This window comes from Nuphar pumila, chromosome 6 (genome assembly GCF_984573655.1).
Source record: "Nuphar pumila chromosome 6, dmNupPumi1.hap1.1, whole genome shotgun sequence".
NCBI lineage: Eukaryota > Viridiplantae > Streptophyta > Magnoliopsida > Nymphaeales > Nymphaeaceae > Nuphar > Nuphar pumila.
Window position 1 is genome coordinate 99,007,902 of NC_143254.1, and position 18,247 is coordinate 99,026,148.

General features: G+C 40.5%; 1 protein-coding gene across 1 annotated transcript; it reads left to right on the top strand.

Moving 5' to 3' along the window:
* Positions 1-5,153: 5,153 nt before the first annotated feature.
* LOC149835370 (uncharacterized) lies at positions 5,154-5,768 on the top strand. Its single transcript, XM_090010510.1, has 2 exons — positions 5,154-5,394; positions 5,499-5,768. Exons 1-2 carry the CDS (start codon positions 5,198-5,200, stop codon positions 5,602-5,604), a joined length of 303 nt encoding a protein of 100 aa, XP_089866636.1. The 5' UTR covers positions 5,154-5,197; the 3' UTR covers positions 5,605-5,768.
* The last annotated feature ends 12,479 nt before the right edge of the window (positions 5,769-18,247 follow it).

An 18,247-nucleotide genomic window follows, 5' to 3' on the forward strand; every position in this document is an offset into this window, starting at 1 on the left:
TGTCGTACATGTGTGTTGACGATAACGCTCTCACTACATCCACTAGGCTCAAAAGCGAGTCCAATCGAAGTCGCTGAAAGAGCAACGACATGCCTGCGAAAATCGCCCCCCCTACCCCCCACATGCAAGTAACGATGTGTTTTAGCAAGCACACGTTTTTAAAGTCTGTGTACAAATATCTTAGAAATACATATTACATAACATATAATATCTTACAAATCGATATACATATCGATTTGTAAGATATTGAAAATCGATATGGCAGTTCAGCATAATAACTTACAACTCGACAATCAAAACCATACTATCTAAAAGGTCGATAAATATATCGCACAATAAATTACAAATCGATAAGAAAGAAATTGAGCACAATAGCAAACAAATCGATACAATGCATATAATGAGTTAATGTAGGATACCTGATGGGGTAGAGGCCCTTCCTAGCATTTGTAAACAAGCATTCTTGTCAACAGGTCCCAGCGTCTTACAAATATCGATAAGTTTCCAACCATTGTAAGAACATGATCTACCTGCAATAACCAAACAATGCCTTAATGGCACACCAGACGACATGCCTTCTTCATCGATAGCATGATGAGATGAAAGGATACTCACGCTGCCTTAATGACACTTGTTGGAATGTTTGTGCATCATTGCTTTCTTCCATGATGCCTAACGACAACAAAAATGAAGCGAAGACACATGAATGTTTTGTAACACAAGGCAGGCACGAGAAGGCGACAATGTGTTGTAAAACAAGATAAAAAACAAGGCGGAAAACTCGACTGGAGACGAAGGCAAAGTTTGGGTTGATAATGGGAGCTACTGTTACAGCAGATCGCGCAAGAGTTTAATGAATAGGGAACGTCTCCACTTTAAATAGTTAACATCAAACTTTATGGATGGAGGACTTTTTTGTCCTTTTCTCGAACGATCGTTTCACAGCTTTTGAATGGAGGATATTTTTGTCATTTAATCGAACCGTCATTTCAGGGCAAGAAAAGCAAGGGTGATTAAGTCTTTGCAACAACACCAGAGTCCGATGCAAAGGTATGTCAACATACATGGGCATACGAGCCCCATGTGCATGAATACGTGGCGCTCATTCGACCACCCGAACACAGACGTGTGATGGCTATAGCGATTAACACTACAAATCACTATAGCCGTCACGCGTAAATCGCTATTTGAATCAAGACCAACTTGTCGGGGGCGTATCTCCCTAACCGAAGATCGGATTTCAAATCCGTAAAAAGCGGTGTCTTTTTTATTGAGTCTAGTTTATTCCTGTCAATTTTCAGCAATTTTTATGGTCATTTCATACCTATTTTTGGTCGAAAACCAAGACCCTATTATACTCTATATCGTTTAAGTTACTCATGTTTTTAGTTCATTTTGCAAGAGTCATATCTCCCCAACGGAAGATCATTTTTCAAATCTGCAAAAAACATTTTTTTTGCTTTATTTGTCTAGTTTATATCTGAAAATTTTTATAACTTTATATATTTATTTGATATTTCAAATATATAAAAAACCGGAAATATTTTGTTTAATCATGGTTAAATAAGATTAATCTGTAACCAGTCCTGAATTTTAACAAATTTAAAATATCAAATATGTATAAACAGTTATAAATTTTAACAAGTTTGTCCTAATTCGGGTAGCGATTTACAGCGATTTGCTTATTGAATAACACTATAAATCGCTATAGCGATTTGTGAAAGACACTACAAATCACTATAGTGCAATTCAAAAACATTATAAATCGCTATTGTTGTGGTGACAGGGTTGTCACCCTGTTGTGGTGACAGGGTTGTGGTTTTTGACCCAAAATTTGGTATCGTCAACTTAGGATTTAATCACCTTTTATTAGAATGGTGCTTGTGCCATTCGTGTTTCACCATAGTGTTATTGAAAATGAAAATAAAAATGCAACATATTGATTATGAAAAATGAAAAATTAAACTACATGCTCATTCATTCTAATCTAAGCATAAATACTACAAATTGTAGTTAAAAGACCGAACAACACTATAAATCGTTGTAGAGGTCGTTGGAGACCCGAAAATACTACAAATCGTTGTTAAAAGACCGGACAACACTATAAATCATTGTAGGGGTCGTTAGAGACCCGAAAATACTACAAATCGTAGTAGGGACACATTAGAGACCCAAAAAAATTATAACAACGATTTGCTGAAGAATATTGTCAATCAAATAGCGATTTGTTGAAGGAGGGCTACAACAGTCATGATATGGGGGCCAAATCAGAACATTTACAAAATCTGAATATAGAGTTTTGGTATTAAATCAAAATAAAATAGCAATTGATCATGAAAAATTTTGAAAATTTATAGAGATGAACTAGACACATAAGCGAAGAGAACCTGTTTTATGAAATTGAAAAATAATCTCTCATTAGGGAAATAAAATTCTGACAAAATGGATCAAAATCTGAGCCTTTAAAATGACACAGGGTGACAGGGTTGTGGTTTTTAAACCAAAACTGGTATAAAAACACCAAAGAAATCGCTGAAATTTGGTATGGACAAACTATTTTTAATTTAAAAAACAACCCTTTTTACGGATCGGAAAGATCATCTTTGGTTAGGGAGAAATCACTCCCGCAAGTTGGTCATGATTCTGCTAAAATCCTGACGGTGCAAAATAACAGGTTCTGAACCTCGATTTTTAAAGTGGGTCAAACAAACTCAGAATGATCTGATTTTTGGTGGAGAGCATGAAGACATATGCATGAAGTTGCAGTAAAAAATTCAGATTGAAATGAGCTCCGATTATATACAAATCAATGGATTTAAAATATACTAGAATTGAAAGTATAATCTAAAAAGCAACTGAAAATGATAAGAGTCAACTGCACATTGAAAAAGAAATAACAGGTTCCAATGAATCCGAGAGACATCTTTGTATTCTCCTATACATATAAACTCTTCAAGTTGAACGATGCTACAGTCAGTGTGCAGGTCAGTCGATGTTTGATGGAGCAATGTAGGATCGTCTGTTGGATGTGCACAGAAGTAGAGAGAGAAGTGAGAGAGAGTGAGAGGGTTGATGTTCATGGCCTTTTCCAGGGAGAACTCTTTGCCTCTCTTGATTTCTTCTCTAGAGAAAGAGAGAGGGTTTTACAGTGTTTTACGGAGAAGAAGAAGACTTTGAAGAGTCAACATCATCCTCGACTTTCTGGATAGAGGACATGTTTGTCCTTTTTTTGAACGGAGAAAGAAGAAGAAGACTTTGAAGAGTCAACATCATCCTCGACTTTCTGGATGGAGGACATGTTTGTCCTTTTTTTGAACTGTTTGTTTTTCTTTTTTGAATGAAGGGCATTTTTGTCATTTTTTCAAACCATCACTTTATGAGAAGAATAGCAAGAAAGGGTACTTAAGTCTTTGCAACAACACCAAAGTCCAATGCAAAGTTATGCCAACATACACGGGAATACGAGCCCTATGTGCTTGTATACGTGGTGCTCATTCAAAGCCCCGAACACAGACGTGGGATTCAGTGAATCATCGGGGGTGAACATACACCACCCTCTCAAGATTATCACTTCATCATCAGCCAGTGACTTTGATGCATAATGCGTGACCACTTGGGTAGGGGTGTCAATAGGTCGTGTTTGACCCAAACTCGACCTGTACCAAACCCTATAGAGTCAGCATTTGGTAATACACTGGGAGGTCCAATTAGAATCAGTCATCAGATGATTTCACTAATTAATACATGGATCCTGTTAAGATTTATGAAATTTCATACCAAACCCAAGCTTGTTCAAGTTTCAACTAAGATCTACAACTTTTCAATGTGAAAAAGATAAGGTGAGTCACCAATATGGTTGGGTCTAGGTTTCCTTAGCTCGGGTGTTACTCCACATGGTCAACTATTCATTTATCTCACCTATAGTTGACCATTTACAGTCAAACTGCGCATAGGGACAAGAGAACACATGAAAAGCCTGACCTGAATGAGCCGAGCATGAGCCAGCTCATTTATAATATAATATATATAAAGCTGAAACTAATAAAATTTGAATAGTAAACCTACTGAGACAAGCTGGGACTAGCTCCTTCACAAAACTAATTATATGTTTCACATTTGTAAGCAATAGGATTTGAACTCTAAACTTATTGCTTGCAAGCCAAACACTTCAATAATATATCTACAATGATATAAAATACACGAAAAAAGTAATGAGCCCATACAAGCTTAGCGGAGCTGAACAGCCATGACTAATTAAGCAGCCTAGTTGGTCAAATTCAGTACATACTTCATGCTGGTTTTGTATCCTGATCTGGTGAGCTTAGATCAATTCATATTGTATATAATCGATCATTGGTTGTATCCAATCCCTACTGCACATTTCACTCGAGAACTTTGAATCTCAGTTGGGGACTGTGAGAGTGGGGCTCACTCACATCCAACAAGTAAGATGTGCGGTGAGGATTGAACATAACCGAGGATTTGGTTACGGACCTGATCTGCTTTCACACCTGGCAAAGAAGCTCAATATTTTGAGGAATCGGAACAGGAAGCCGAGTGTTGCTGTTCTTAGTCGTGGAAACAAGCCTTTTCAAATTGCAAACAAGCCCTTCAAATTTACCACAAGATGGTTAGCTCGTCAGCTGCTCTGTTATGGTTTGAAGTACGTTACAGGGACACGCTATTTTGGGTAGCAAACATGGACATTGACACATACGGACATTGTTTAAATACCTTAATATTTTTTAATGTTTTTAGTAAAAACGTATTTTTTACTATCAAAATTTCCAAAAATAGGCTTTTATTGATGAAAAAGTAAAGAGATTTTCCGTGCCCTCGTATCCTATTTTCCATAGACGAAACCATATCACGTGTCCTCGTGTCCACGCACGTTTGTGAAATATAGTTTGAAATCAGAAATAAAAAAATAAAATAGTAAAACCCTGAAGGGATGCAGGATTCCTCTCTCTTCCCTCCCACCGATCCGCTTCCCCTTGTTCTAGGGATAAATGGAACAGAAAAGCATTGTGAATCTTAGGCACATACCAACCAGTCAAAGGGTGAACGGCAGGTTTAGTTCATTTCCATGGCTTTACCAACCAACCAGCCAACCCATTCCTTACTAAAACTCCCCTCTGAATCTCACATTCCGCCAGAACCACCACCCCAGTAGCAGCAAAAAATCCCCATATCACCAATGAGGCCTGGAGATCCTCCTCCTCCTCCTCCTCCTCCTCCGGGTGGACCTTGGCCTCCACCTGGATATGCACCACCACTATACCCACCACCACCACCACCACTATACCCACCACCACTGCCACCACCACTATACCCACCACCACCACCACCACCTCCTGAACCATGTGATGAATGCTGGGGCTGTTGTGCAGGAGTGTAAGTTATACATTTTCCTCAATACTTCCACTGTTGTTGTTTCTGTGGATCCATAGAAAATCAGTTCCTGATGCAAAAATGAATGTGAATTGCTGACCTTTCAGGCTGTCAGCCATCTGCTGCTGCTGGCTGTTCGAGTCCGTCTTTGGTGGACCGCTCTATGCGCCGCTTGCACCACCACCGCCGCCTCCGCCACCGCCTCCATTCTAGTCCTGCCTAAAGAGCTCGGAAGTTGGTATGCAGTGGCAATCGTAACATGCTCTTGTGGTTTTCTGGTGTCTTTTACAGATTTTCACTGTGGTCATTTGTCTTTGAGTTTGAGTAAGCATTCAAACAACAATAGTACTGCACTGCTATGAATTATGAATTGGTCAAGTCAGCCATATCTATGAACTTGGTGATTCCAAATTGAATAAAATAGGAAAATACCCGTTTGGGTATTACCTCATTGGTTGAATAATTAGACAAAATCAAATGACCCATGAAAATTGACAACCGTGATCTTGAGTGGGACCATAGTTTCTTTTCTCATAAGATGAACATTATTGCATTTCCATGTGCTTACGGGACACACAAGAAATGACAGCTTTCAATCTTTTGATGGTTCATTCGTTTAAAGTTTAATGCCTTATGTTAAAGAGGGTTTATTAGTTTTTATGTCCCATTAACATGAGATTTGGGCCCGAATCAAGCTTCTGTCTGTAAATCCTTGTCTTTCCTGTTTTTTTTTTTTTTCTCACGGAAGGAAAATGGATTTGACGGGATTGTCATGAGTTTCTAAAAGCTCCTGTTAGGTTGTCACTCTCGTAAAGTACTTTCTTCCAGTGGGGAGATATGAATGGATTTGATTTAATTACATATGAAAAAGAAAGGTAGGTGGGAAAAGTTGGGGTCCACAGCATGCCCAGCATGGACTTTTTTCACATACTTTTTAGGGAGTGTGGATCAATTCCCAGGGAAAAAGCTTCCAATGTTTTTTTGGATGTTGTTCGTTGCTAAGATAACGACCCATCTGGTAGGTAAAACCCTTGATTTCCCTGCCCATCGGAGAGTATACCCAGTTTGGACCTTGCAAAATAAGGACACCCCATATGGGTTTTGAACTCATGACGTCCCGTCAGCTTGGTGACATTCACAATAACCCCTATTCGATGAGCCGACTTGTGGTCTCAAGAGTTTCCCTTGGCCTAGCGAAAAAAAAAATCACCCAAAAACCCCTGAATGAGAGGTTTCGACATGGATGGGTTCTACAAATTTTGTTGATGTTCATTTAAAGGATGAACGGCATCTACGGTTGCAAAATGGATGGACAGGGTTAGCTGAAAACATGGAGAGTTTGGTGGTGCCTTGGGAGCCGTTCATCTTGGCAATGAGCCGACATTCAAGGAACTGGATGCATTTCCATCCAAGGTTCCTTGGACCTGATCTGCAATCCTTTTTGGGCGTTTGTTTCAACAATGAGAAAGGTAGCTTGCCTTTTCTTGCCAGCTCATCAACATTTACCCCTGAAAATGTTTGAAAAGCCCAAGGAAAGTCTAGGTTGGCTCCCAGCTCCATCTCGGCCGGCATTAAACTCTCTAGGGGGAGATGGAATGATTTTCTTTCCAAGAGATCAGAACGTCTAAGCCCACAGCGCCATGGCCAATCTTCCTAACCACGCTATAGGTAGGGGTGGCAAAATCTGACCCGACCCGCCAACCCGCTTCTTAGCCGGGTTAGGGTTTGGCTTAAACGGGTTCGTGTCGTAAACAAGTCGACCTACCTAACCCATTTATTAAACGGGTCATGTTCGTGTTAGGGGTATGCCAACCCGCCAACCCGTTTGACCCGTTTAATAAATGGGTTAGGCGGGCGGATCAACCCCTAACCCTAACGGGTCACCGTGTCGTGTAATCGTGTGTGGTTATCGTGTTTATGTTATCGGGTCGACCCATTTAATAAACGGGTCGCTGTGTCGTGTAATCATGTTGTGTCGACCCGACCCGTTTATTAAACGGGTTAACCGTGTCGTGTCGAGTTACCCATTTAATAAATGGGTCGTGTTCGTGTTTGCCACATCCGATCCATTTAATAAACGGGTCGTGTTCGTGTTGAGGTATTCTGACCCGCCAACCCGACCCGATTGCCACCCCTAGTTATAGGGCTAGTAAATAAGCAGAACAAACAGAGCTTGCAACTCATGCTTGTGGCAAGCTAACTAAGCTCCAGCAGATGCGAGACTCAAGCTTGTCTCAAAGCTGGAAGTAATAGGATTTGAACTCTTTAACTATATTTCTTGCAAGCCAAACACTTCAACCATTTGTGCTGGACTACACTATGTGATGTAAAATATGTCTATACTATATGCCTATATCTATGAGCCAAGCCAAGTCGAACTTCCTTCGTGTTTGGTTTGCTGAACCTACTTTTTAAATTTGATCAAGCTTTTTATGAGTGGATCACCAGCCGAGCCACAAGCTAGTTCATCTTTTTTTCTAGCACTGCTTGAGGGCACATTTATGCCCAATGAAAAAGAGTGGGTTTCCACCGAAAGGCATGAAAATCTTCACCTTTTAGTCCGAGCCCACTTTGGATCCAATGAAAAGTGGGCTGCGTAATCAACGCCACCAATCTGTAGTAAAGCTTCTTGTGTGGGTGGGGAGGAGTATTGGAGTTGGTTTCATGGAAGAGGAATGTCCAGTAATCATACAAGCTTAAACTCCAAACCCAGCAAGGTAGATCAGTAAATAGATGTACTCTGAGGGGCCGTTTGTTTCACCTAAAATGAACAGGCAAACGGGAAAGTGATGCCCAATTTTGAGAAATTTTCAAAACATGCAATTATCATTTTTATCTCAACTAGAACATTGAAGTTCTCATATGGAGTGGGATTTCCATTCCAAACAAGAATTAGGCTATGTTTGGGAGCGTTTCAATGTGAAGGAAACACTCTTTTAGTGTCTTGCCAATGTGTGATGTTGAGAGAAGGAGTTCCCAAAAACATCCTCTGGTAAAAGGTGCTGAAATGTGGTGTTGGGCCCGCCAACACCAGTTCCAATGCATTGTTTCAGCAACGCCACTGCTCCCAAACAGCAAAACCACAACACAACCTCCGATTTAAGGCTCCCAAACAGGCAATGCCAACACACTAATAAAATTATAAAATTTTTATTCGAGATAAAAAGACAGTATCATGAATTTACATTTTTTCTTTTTTAACGAGACCAAGGAAAACCCCCATCAGAGACTCCACATTGGTAGGGTTGCAGTTTGTCCGGCAGGAGCAGCTAGTGCACGTCACCTTGTGTTGGGTCGTTGCAAGTTCAAATCCCAATAGTATCGTTGTATAACTGGTAGGAGTCTGCCTGACCACATCTTGCCTTTAAAAAAAAGCATCTAGTCTTAGCCTATCTAAAAAAAGTACTTTTAGTCTTAACCTTGAATAGATCCAACTATGAGCGATCATACAAGCCATCTACTATTTTTTTTTCTCTCGAGAAACCAAAGGGAAAAAGAATCCACTTTATTCACACTATCAACAAATTAGATACAAAGGAACCGTGACATGAACTCACCCATAGACCTACATAGAACGGAAAACAAGCACATTACAGGGCAAGGTGAAAACAAGGATACAACAGAAACAGGGTAAAAACAGAGCACTATAACAGCAACTATTAAGCCTTCACCCTTTTGTTGCCCAAACACCCAAGTTCTTTTTTTAAAGGCAAGCTGAGGTTAGGCAGACCCCTACCAGTTATACAACTATACCATTGGGTTTTGAACATGCAATGGTCCAACACAAGGTGATGTGCACTAGCTGCTCCTACCAGACAAACTGAGTCTCGTTAGTTCCCAAACATCTAAGTTTATCTGCTATAAATAGGTCTCTACATGAAGGATTAGCCTCAAGCTCCACAACGCCAAAATGTGGGGTGTTCCATGGACAACCCTCAATCTTTAGAAAGATGGTGCTTGTCTTTGGGCAAAAAACTCATTTATGCAAGGTTGGAGTTGGGTGTACTTTCCAGTGAGCTGCGACCTTGCATAATGATAATCACGGTTCTGATGAACTACAGGTCGATGATCTTGATCATCTTATCCAAGGCCCGACTCACCAAATAGTTACTCAATCCCAGGATGGGACCCTAAGACCAAGATCCACTGATTCATTACCTTGTTTTTTTGGGTTTAGTTTGATCATTTAGTTGGTTCAAGAAGATGAACCAGTTGATTTCAAGCAAGCGCTCAATGAACCAAAATGGCAGCAAGCCATGGAAAAAGAGTATGCAGCTCTTTGTAGAAATAATACCTAGACCCTTGTGCCACCTCTAACGTAGTCAGATGCAAGTGGGTTTGTAAAATCAAGAAACATGCTTATGGAACCATTTCTAGGTGCAAAGCTCATTTAGTGGCTAAGGAATATACTATTTCGAGACCTACAACCCTGTGGTCAAACCTACAACCATTGGCACAGTGCTCTCCATAGCCACCAATCATATTTGGGTTATACATCAACTTGATGTAAACAATACATTTCTCCATGGCTTTCTAAAGGAAGAAGTGTATATATCACAACCCCTGGTTTTTAAAATAGAAAGATTTCTCACTACATTTACAAATTAAATAAAGCTTTTTATGAAGTAAGCTCCTAGAGCCTGGTTCAAAAGGCTCAAACAATATCTGAAAAAATTGGGTTTTACTGATTCAAAAGTTGACACATCTTTATTTATCAAATTCTTGAATGAGGGAACCTTATGTGTCCTAGTTTATGCAGATAACATAATAATAATTGAAAGTTCTAATGAAAGGGTTCAACAACTTCTCGGTGAATTTGGTGCAGAGTTTTCTATAAAAGACTTAGGAGCCTTGCATTTTTTCTTGGGGTATAGAAGTTGTTAAGAATGGCTTAGGAATTTTACTTACCCAAACAAAATATATATAATCTTGTTAGAATAGGAATGAAAATTTGCAAACCTCTTACAATTTCTGCATTAGCCAACGTTCAAATATTCAAATATGAAGGGAACAAACTCACAAATCCAACTCAATACCACAGTATTGTGGAAGCTCTACAATATGTGATCTTCATCAGGCCTGACATATCCCATGTTGTGAATAAGGCATGCCAATTTATGCATGATCCAACAGATACTCATTTGTTGCTTGTAAAGCATATCTTAAGATATCTCAAAGGCACCATCAATATGGGTATTCAAATATCCAAATCCAACTCATGTGAGTTGTCTACCTACACTGATGTTGATTGAGTTGGTTGCTCAGATGATAGAAGATCCACAAATAGATATCTATCCTATTTTGGATCCAATTTGTTGTCTTGGAAGCCTTCTAAGCAACAAACGGTTGCCAAATCTAGTATGAAAGTTGAATACAAGGCATATGCTAGAGCAGTATTAGAACTACTTTGGTTACAACAGTTAATGCAAGAACTTGGGATTCAATCATATGGTGTGACAATCTTGGAGCTACCTATTTGTCTGCAAATCCTATCTTTCATGCTAGAAGTAATTTTCACTTTGTTAAAGAAAAAGTATCCAAGTAAGAAATTGAAGTTAAATTTGTGTCATCACAAGAGCAGTTGTCAGACGTACTCACAAAACCATTGGGAGGAGCTATATTTAATTATTTAAGAAGCAAACTTTAATCTTAGGGAGATCAGCTTGAAGGGGCATGTTAAAGAAAGTCTCGACCTCATCCAACATGATCTAGCTTAGAATTAATGATTCTCATTCAACCTCAATCAAGAAAGATAAGGTCGACAGCCAAGAAAGAGTCCACCTTTGGAAGAAATAAAGATAAGAATGATAAGTTGGTTGGAGTCAAAGAATTAGTTAGAAAGATAAAGTTTCCTTGTAATCCTTATTTGTGTAAAGTATGGCCTAATGATTGAGGATCTAATGATCTGGAAAGATCACCCCCTTAATAGTAATTCTATGTGTTAAGAGAACCTCTCTCTCATGGTTTGTGAAGAGAGAGTGAGGATCGTGGATGTAGGCATTCAACCAAACCACGTAAAAAAAATTCTTTGTTTTTTCTTCTTTCCTATCCTCTACCTAAGTCAGGTGTGTGTTTGCATTAATGTTGTTCTATTCGGTTAGAGGTCGATCATCCTCTTTCAGGGCCACTGGATCAGCTGGTGTTCACTAGGTACACGGAGTTGATGAACGAGATCATCCATACTGTGGAGGATGTGAAGGTTCTTAGAAGAAATTAAAGGGATCTATCTACAACCATCTCAAGAGTGATGGTGAGGCTGCTTGCTTGTGGAACATCATAAGCAGCAGACAAACCTAGACCTACATTAGGACTCGGGGTACCCCCCCTCCCAAGAATTTAAAACTTATATTGGAGCTGGATACCCCTAAGGAAAAAAATGGGTTTATGTTTGAGCCCCCTCAATAAAAGTTTTTAGGTTTGTCCCTGATGAGCAGGTCGGTGAGGCTGAACAAGGTAGTGGGGAAGTTCATGGGGAGGTACCTGTTTGGATCGTGGCAGTTCCTGACTTTCTTGGCCGCGGTGCTTTTCTTGTTGATGATGGGCTTGTTGGACATTTTGGGTTACGGGTCCAACCCACAGTCTGACCCGGTTTGACACCCTCTTAGTGAGTCACGTAAGTGGCTGAATAATGAAGATAGTGGGTGGGAGTTACGTGAATGTGGAGAGACCACATTCAAATAACTGCTCAATTCCTCCATTATATAAGGGGTTAGCGGTTATGAAGATGATGAGGATTCGTAACACTTCCCTGCCCAAATTCAGTTATGCATTCAAATTTAGCAGAATAGGGTCCTGCTCACCGTCGACATAAGGCCTGGGCTCATTGTGGGCGTCGACCGGTTGAGGAGAACGCCGAAATACCTACACGGACAATGGCGAATCCAGGTACGCTCCCTATCATGTTGTTCTTTTCAAAGTTTCGCCAACAGGGCTTGCAGGCATTTTGCTCGGTTTGTGGCTGCTCACAATGGTTACATTCAAAGGGTCACGACAGATTTACCCAGATTTCCTCCTATTTTCATTTGTGATGTTGTTTGTATTTAATTGATTTTTTAATCTTTGGATAGTACGGGAAAAATAACATATTATCTTTCTGTTAAAAATAAAATAAAATTATGGTGATCTTTCAACTATTCGCAGTGCCCATCAGCATAAAACCCCACTAGAGAGCACATCCAGCTTCAGGGCAAAGAAAATTTACTGGTTGTTTGTTGCATCTGTCAGCATAAAACCCCAAGCCTGCTTGGCCCATCAAGGAACACATTCAACTTCGAGTTTCGTTCTACTCATCCCCAGTCTGCGTACCTATCTTAAATCTTATGATGCAAGTTGTTTTTTATCAAATATAATCTTATAGATGGATTCAACGTGGTTGATTTGATAAGAATCAACCCTTGGATCGTATTTTTCCTACAAAATAAAAACAGCCTTTGAAATCATAAAACCATTGATTTTTTTAATTGCAAAAACATCTTGCACATAGTTGAATTTTGGTGATTTAAATGTTGATCTTCACTGAATGAATGATGTTGATTACATCTATGAAGTCCAATTTGATCAAAACAATTTGCAGCAATGAAATCTTAAGGAGTATGAAGATAGGGATGACATAGTGGGTGAGCCAAACTGATTGCTCAACTTCAGAATTGTGATAAAGGACAACCACACTGGGATTCAAACTCATGACTTTCCTTCAAGTTGGTGATGGTACAAGCTGCCCAAGGCACCTGGATGCCCTTCATCATGAATCTGAAGGGACGGGCTCTACCTAGATGGGTCCCACAAAAAAATCTTTGATGTTAGAGGGACAAATCCATAGCTGAAAATTGTCCAAATAGAAACAATTTTGTAGGTTTGGTTGCCATTCATTTTCAAGATGAACTTTGCATATCCCATGCACACTTAGCACGACAGAATATCGAAAGCGACAAAGTCAAACTGGTCGATAGAGTTGAGCAATGCTAATTATCGGTGCGAAGAGTCTTCAAGCCTATGAGAGACGAGTGTATCGCCTTCCTGTGACAAACGCACAAGCAGCTGAGAGTCGATATAATTAGCTACGTATATAAATAAGCATCACAAACCTTAGAGTGAGCATCGAGTTTACGCACAAACTGTGCAAGGCTCCTTGGAGTACATGATCCAATGTTGTCAGTATTGGTGTGTATCGGCCAATACATATATCATATCCGCAGAAACTTGATATGATGCCAACCTGACAAAGCGGTTACATTTCTTCACTCCAAGGAGCCTTGCACTGTTTGAATCAGCAGAAAAATAGTAAACGTTCATGAAGCATATGACCAAAAACATTAAATACAATCTTTAACTCTGATCACATTCTATATTTAAAGAAAATATCAAAGGTGCCAACAAGCAAACAAGGTAACATAATTCTTAAATATTGGGGGAGGGCAACAATATTGAATTTTCTTTTTCCAATTACAATTGACTAACCACCAACACAAATAAATTAGTAACCATTCATGAGAGATATGACCAAAAACGTTAAAATCTAATCCTTAACTCAACTCTAAGGTTTAACCTGGTTCTTAAAAGAAGAACAAGGGGATTGTATGGGTATCCTATGGCTTTCTCTTTGAATGGTCTACCTCTTTCTTGATCTAATAATTTGATGTTGATTGTCAAGGTACTGTGATGAGAGAAAATCAATAAGTGGCCATAGCTACATATACTATCGGCCCTAATCTTAAAGGGAAATCTTGGAAATAAATGCTTTGTGATTCACTCTTGCATGGCACTGACCTTTATTATGGACACATGCACCCACTACAAGAAAATTGTTAATTAGCGACGGAAATTAGCGACGGATTTTTCCCGTCGCTACTTAGCGACAGATTAGCTAGAGATAGAATCTGTCGCTAATTTGCGACGGATTAGCGAGGAAACGACTTTTATCGCTAATCTGTCGCTACTTAGCGACGGATTAGCGACTGCATGTTTTTGTCGCTACTTTTGATTACAAGAACACCATTTTAGCGACGGATTTAGAGAGGGAACTCTGTCGTCGCTACTCCGTCGCTAATTAGCGACAAAGTAGCGACAGAATATATTCTGTCGCTTTTTTGGTATTTGGGTTTCGCGACGGCTTCGCGACGGAATTTTTCCGTCGCTAAGCCGTCGCTAAATGTCGCGTAAATCCCTAATCCCATCCCTCTTTCTCTTTTCCCTGTTTCGCTGTATTGCTCCCTCCCGCCGCCCGTCGGCTCTCGCCACCGTCCGGCCACCGCCGCTCGCCAGCCGCCGCTCCCCGTCCACCGCTCGCCAGCCGGCGCTCGCCAGCTGCCGCTCCCCGTCAACCTCCCGCCACTGTCCGGCGAAGCGCAGGTAATATTCTTCTTCTTCTTCTTCTTCTTCTTCTTCTTCTTCTTCTTCTTCTTCTTCTTCTTCTTCTAAACGCAGGGGGTACGCCCCTTCCCTGCCGGAAACGGAGGGGGTTTAACCCCCTGCCGTGCTTTTCGGCAGGGGGGGTCGACCCCCTGCGTTTCCGGCAAGGGGGGTCGACCCCCTGTCGGAAAGGCATGGGGGGTCGACCCCCTGCCGGAAACGCATGGGGGGTCGACCCCCTGCCGGAAACGCATGGGGGGTCAACCCCCCTGTCGTAAAGGCACGGCAGGGGGTCAACCCCCCATGCCGGAACTGCCTTTCCGGCAGGGGGTTTAACCCCCTTCCCTGTTTTGAAAAGAATTTTTGTCGGCTGGGCCGGCTGGGCCGGCTATGGCCCTGTCATAGGCTCGCCTAGCACCCAGCCGACTGGGTGCTGGGCCTGGCGCACCTGCCAGCATGCTGGCAGTCAGCCGAGTGCTACTCGGCTGGCTGCCAGCCAGCCAACAGCCACCAACGTGAATAAAAAGATTTTTTTTTTTGAAATAAAGGGATCATACCCAGCCGATCACTCGGCTGGGCCAACAACGAGGGTTCACGGCTTGACTTCGGCTGGTCTGTCAGCCGACACCCATACCACATCGATCGTGCCATGGATTTCTTTTTGAAAAAAAAAATGAAAAACAAGGAAAAATATCAATATAACATAGTGGATTCGTAGATCCACTGATTCGCCATGGATTTCCATCAAAACATGCATGGAAATCCTACCTCTACCCGATTTCTCAAACGTTTCACATAAGAAAATGCCCGTACCTTGAGAGAAATACCCGATTTTTTTAGTTAGTGTTTCATCTTGTTTCATGATTAGTTAGTTTGTTACTTAATTTGTTTTGTTTTTGTGCAGATTTTTCAACGGAACCAACTCGTGCTCGGCCACCTGTGGTAAGTAAATGACAAAAACAATGCAAATCGGGTAAATACCCGTGGTGAGTAAGTGATGCAAACGTATCACATGTTATTTAATTTATTGAATGCAGCACTTTATTGTTCACACACTCACTTAGTTGTTGATATCTAGGACTGCTTTGTTGGAGTTCGGAGATCATGCTGAGCATGATTTTAATGTAGAAATATGGAAGTGTTCTTATTTTTGGAGTACGGAGTCCATGCTAAGCATGGTAGTAGTTAGTGAGATATTGAAGTGTGTTTGTTGCAGGTACATGTTTGCCATTTATTTGATATGAATGATTATGATGTATTGCAATGTTTGATGTAATTGTATCCATGCTTGCATGTAGTTACTTTCAATTTGATTTTGACTTCCATGTGAAATTTTATAATAAAAGCATGCTTCAAATGATTGTATCATGTCATTAATAGTTTGCACATGAAAATATTAAGTTATCAATGCATGCATCAAAATTCTTGTTATTGTTTGACATAGTATATTGCATGATAAATTTGATATTTTCTTCATCGTCGCATTCTGATTGTTTTTTTCTTAATTCGTTAGGATACTATTCGTAACATCATACGACAGAATGACTGCAAACCGTGAATGGATGTACCGTAGGATAGTGGACAATGAGTTATCGCATGAATATATGGATGGTGTCGATAGTTTTATTGAATTTGCAACGGCGAGTGTCAGTACGGTAGATCCCACAGGTCGGATTAGGTGTCCCTGCAAGATTTGTAAGAATAATCGATTTGTAGAACCTCATGGCGTTAGACATCACCTATACAGGAAGGGTTTTGTGAGTGATTATCAGAACTGGGCGTTTCATGGAGAAGAATTTAGAAACGATTTTGATGCACGGGTGAATGTGGTGCACGATAATCCATATACGAATTTGATATTTGATGCTGCAGGAACAGAACTGGGTTCTGCTATGAGTTCTAGTGATGTAAGAACTGTCGTAGATGAAGAATCACCAAACGATGCAGCTAGTAGATTTTATGATTTACTTAAAGATGCTGATGAGCCACTTTGGAACGGTTGTGAGAGTCACACTATCTTGTCTGCAGTTCTTTAACTAATGAATTTGAAGTCCGAGTATAATTTGAGTCAATCATGTTTTGACCGTTTGTGCATGATTGTGAAGCGTATGTTGCCTAAAGATGAGAAATTGCCACAAAATTTCTATCGTGCGAAAGTTATGGTCAACGCTCTAGGTATGGGTTACAAAAAGATTGATGCTTGTCCAAATCACTGCATGTTGTATTTCAAGAAGCAGGAAAACGACATATCATGCCCGTCATGTGGGCATCCTCGGTTCAAGCCAAAGACAAGAGGCAATGGTAGCACGAGATCAAAGGAAGTTTCATACAAGTCGCTCCGCTACTTTCCTATCACTCCTAGATTGCAGCGATTGTATATGTCTTCAAAGACAGCTAAACACATGAGATGACATGCAAATAAAGTTCGACACGATGAAAACAAGATCACGCATCCTGTTGACGCTGAAGCTTGGAAGCACTTTGATCGTACTCATCAGAACTTTGTAATGGAAGTGCGAAATGTTAGACTCGGTCTATGTACAGATGGATTTAATCCATTTGGGGGTAGATCAACTCAATACTCATGCTGGCCAGTATTTGTAACTCCATACAACCTTCCACCAAGCTTGTGTATGAAACGTCCAAATCTTTTCTTGTCTCTGTTGATCCCTGGTCCGACCTCACCTGGCCAAAATCTTGATGTATATCTAAGGCCATTGATTGATGAATTAAAAGTACTGTGGGATGACGGTGTTACCACGTATGATGCCCACAAAAAACAAAATTTCAACATGAAGGCCGCTGTTCTATGGACAATCAGTGACTTCCCTGCATATGGTATGTTATCTGGTTGGAGCACACATGGGAGGTTGGCTTGTCCGTACTGCATGGAGGATTCCAAAGCTTTTAGATTGAGGCATGGAAGGAAGCCTTGCTGGTTTGATTGCCATCGTCGATTTCTACCCAGCGATCATCCGTTCCGACGTCAAAAGAATGCATTTACAGCAGGCACAACTGAAATGGAAGGTCCATCCTCAAGATTGTCTGGCATAGAGATTTTAAGAAGATTGCGATACTTTCCAGATGTATTAACAGATGCCCGCAGTCCTACACCCTTCCGTGGATTTGGGAAGGAACACAATTGGACGAAAAAATCTATTTTTTGGGAACTACCATATTGGCCGACCCTATTGATACGACATAATTTGGATGTGATGCATGTAGAGAAAAATGTGTTTGATAATGTGTTCAATACAGTAATGAATATTAAAGGAAAAACGAAGGATAATCTGAAGGCCCGTATGGATTTAAAATTAATATGTAAAAGACCAGAATTGGAACTCAAAGAGTATAATGGCAAAGTACTGAAACCAAAGGCGAAGTACGTGCTCGGACCTGATCAAATAAAACATGTATGTCAATGGTTGAGACAACTGAGATTTTCAGATGGATATGTCTCTAACATTGCTCGGGCTGTGAAGATTGACGATGGACAGTTATATGGGTT

Excerpts from the sequence above, each read along its gene's own strand:
- LOC149835370 (XM_090010510.1), top strand. The coding sequence starts at position 5,198 with ATGAGGCCTGGAGATCCTCCTCCTCCTCCTCCTCCTCCTCCGGGTGGA. Across the intron at positions 5,395-5,498 it reads TGGGGCTGTTGTGCAGGAGT|GCTGTCAGCCATCTGCTGCT; the intron begins GTAAGTTATACA and ends CTGACCTTTCAG.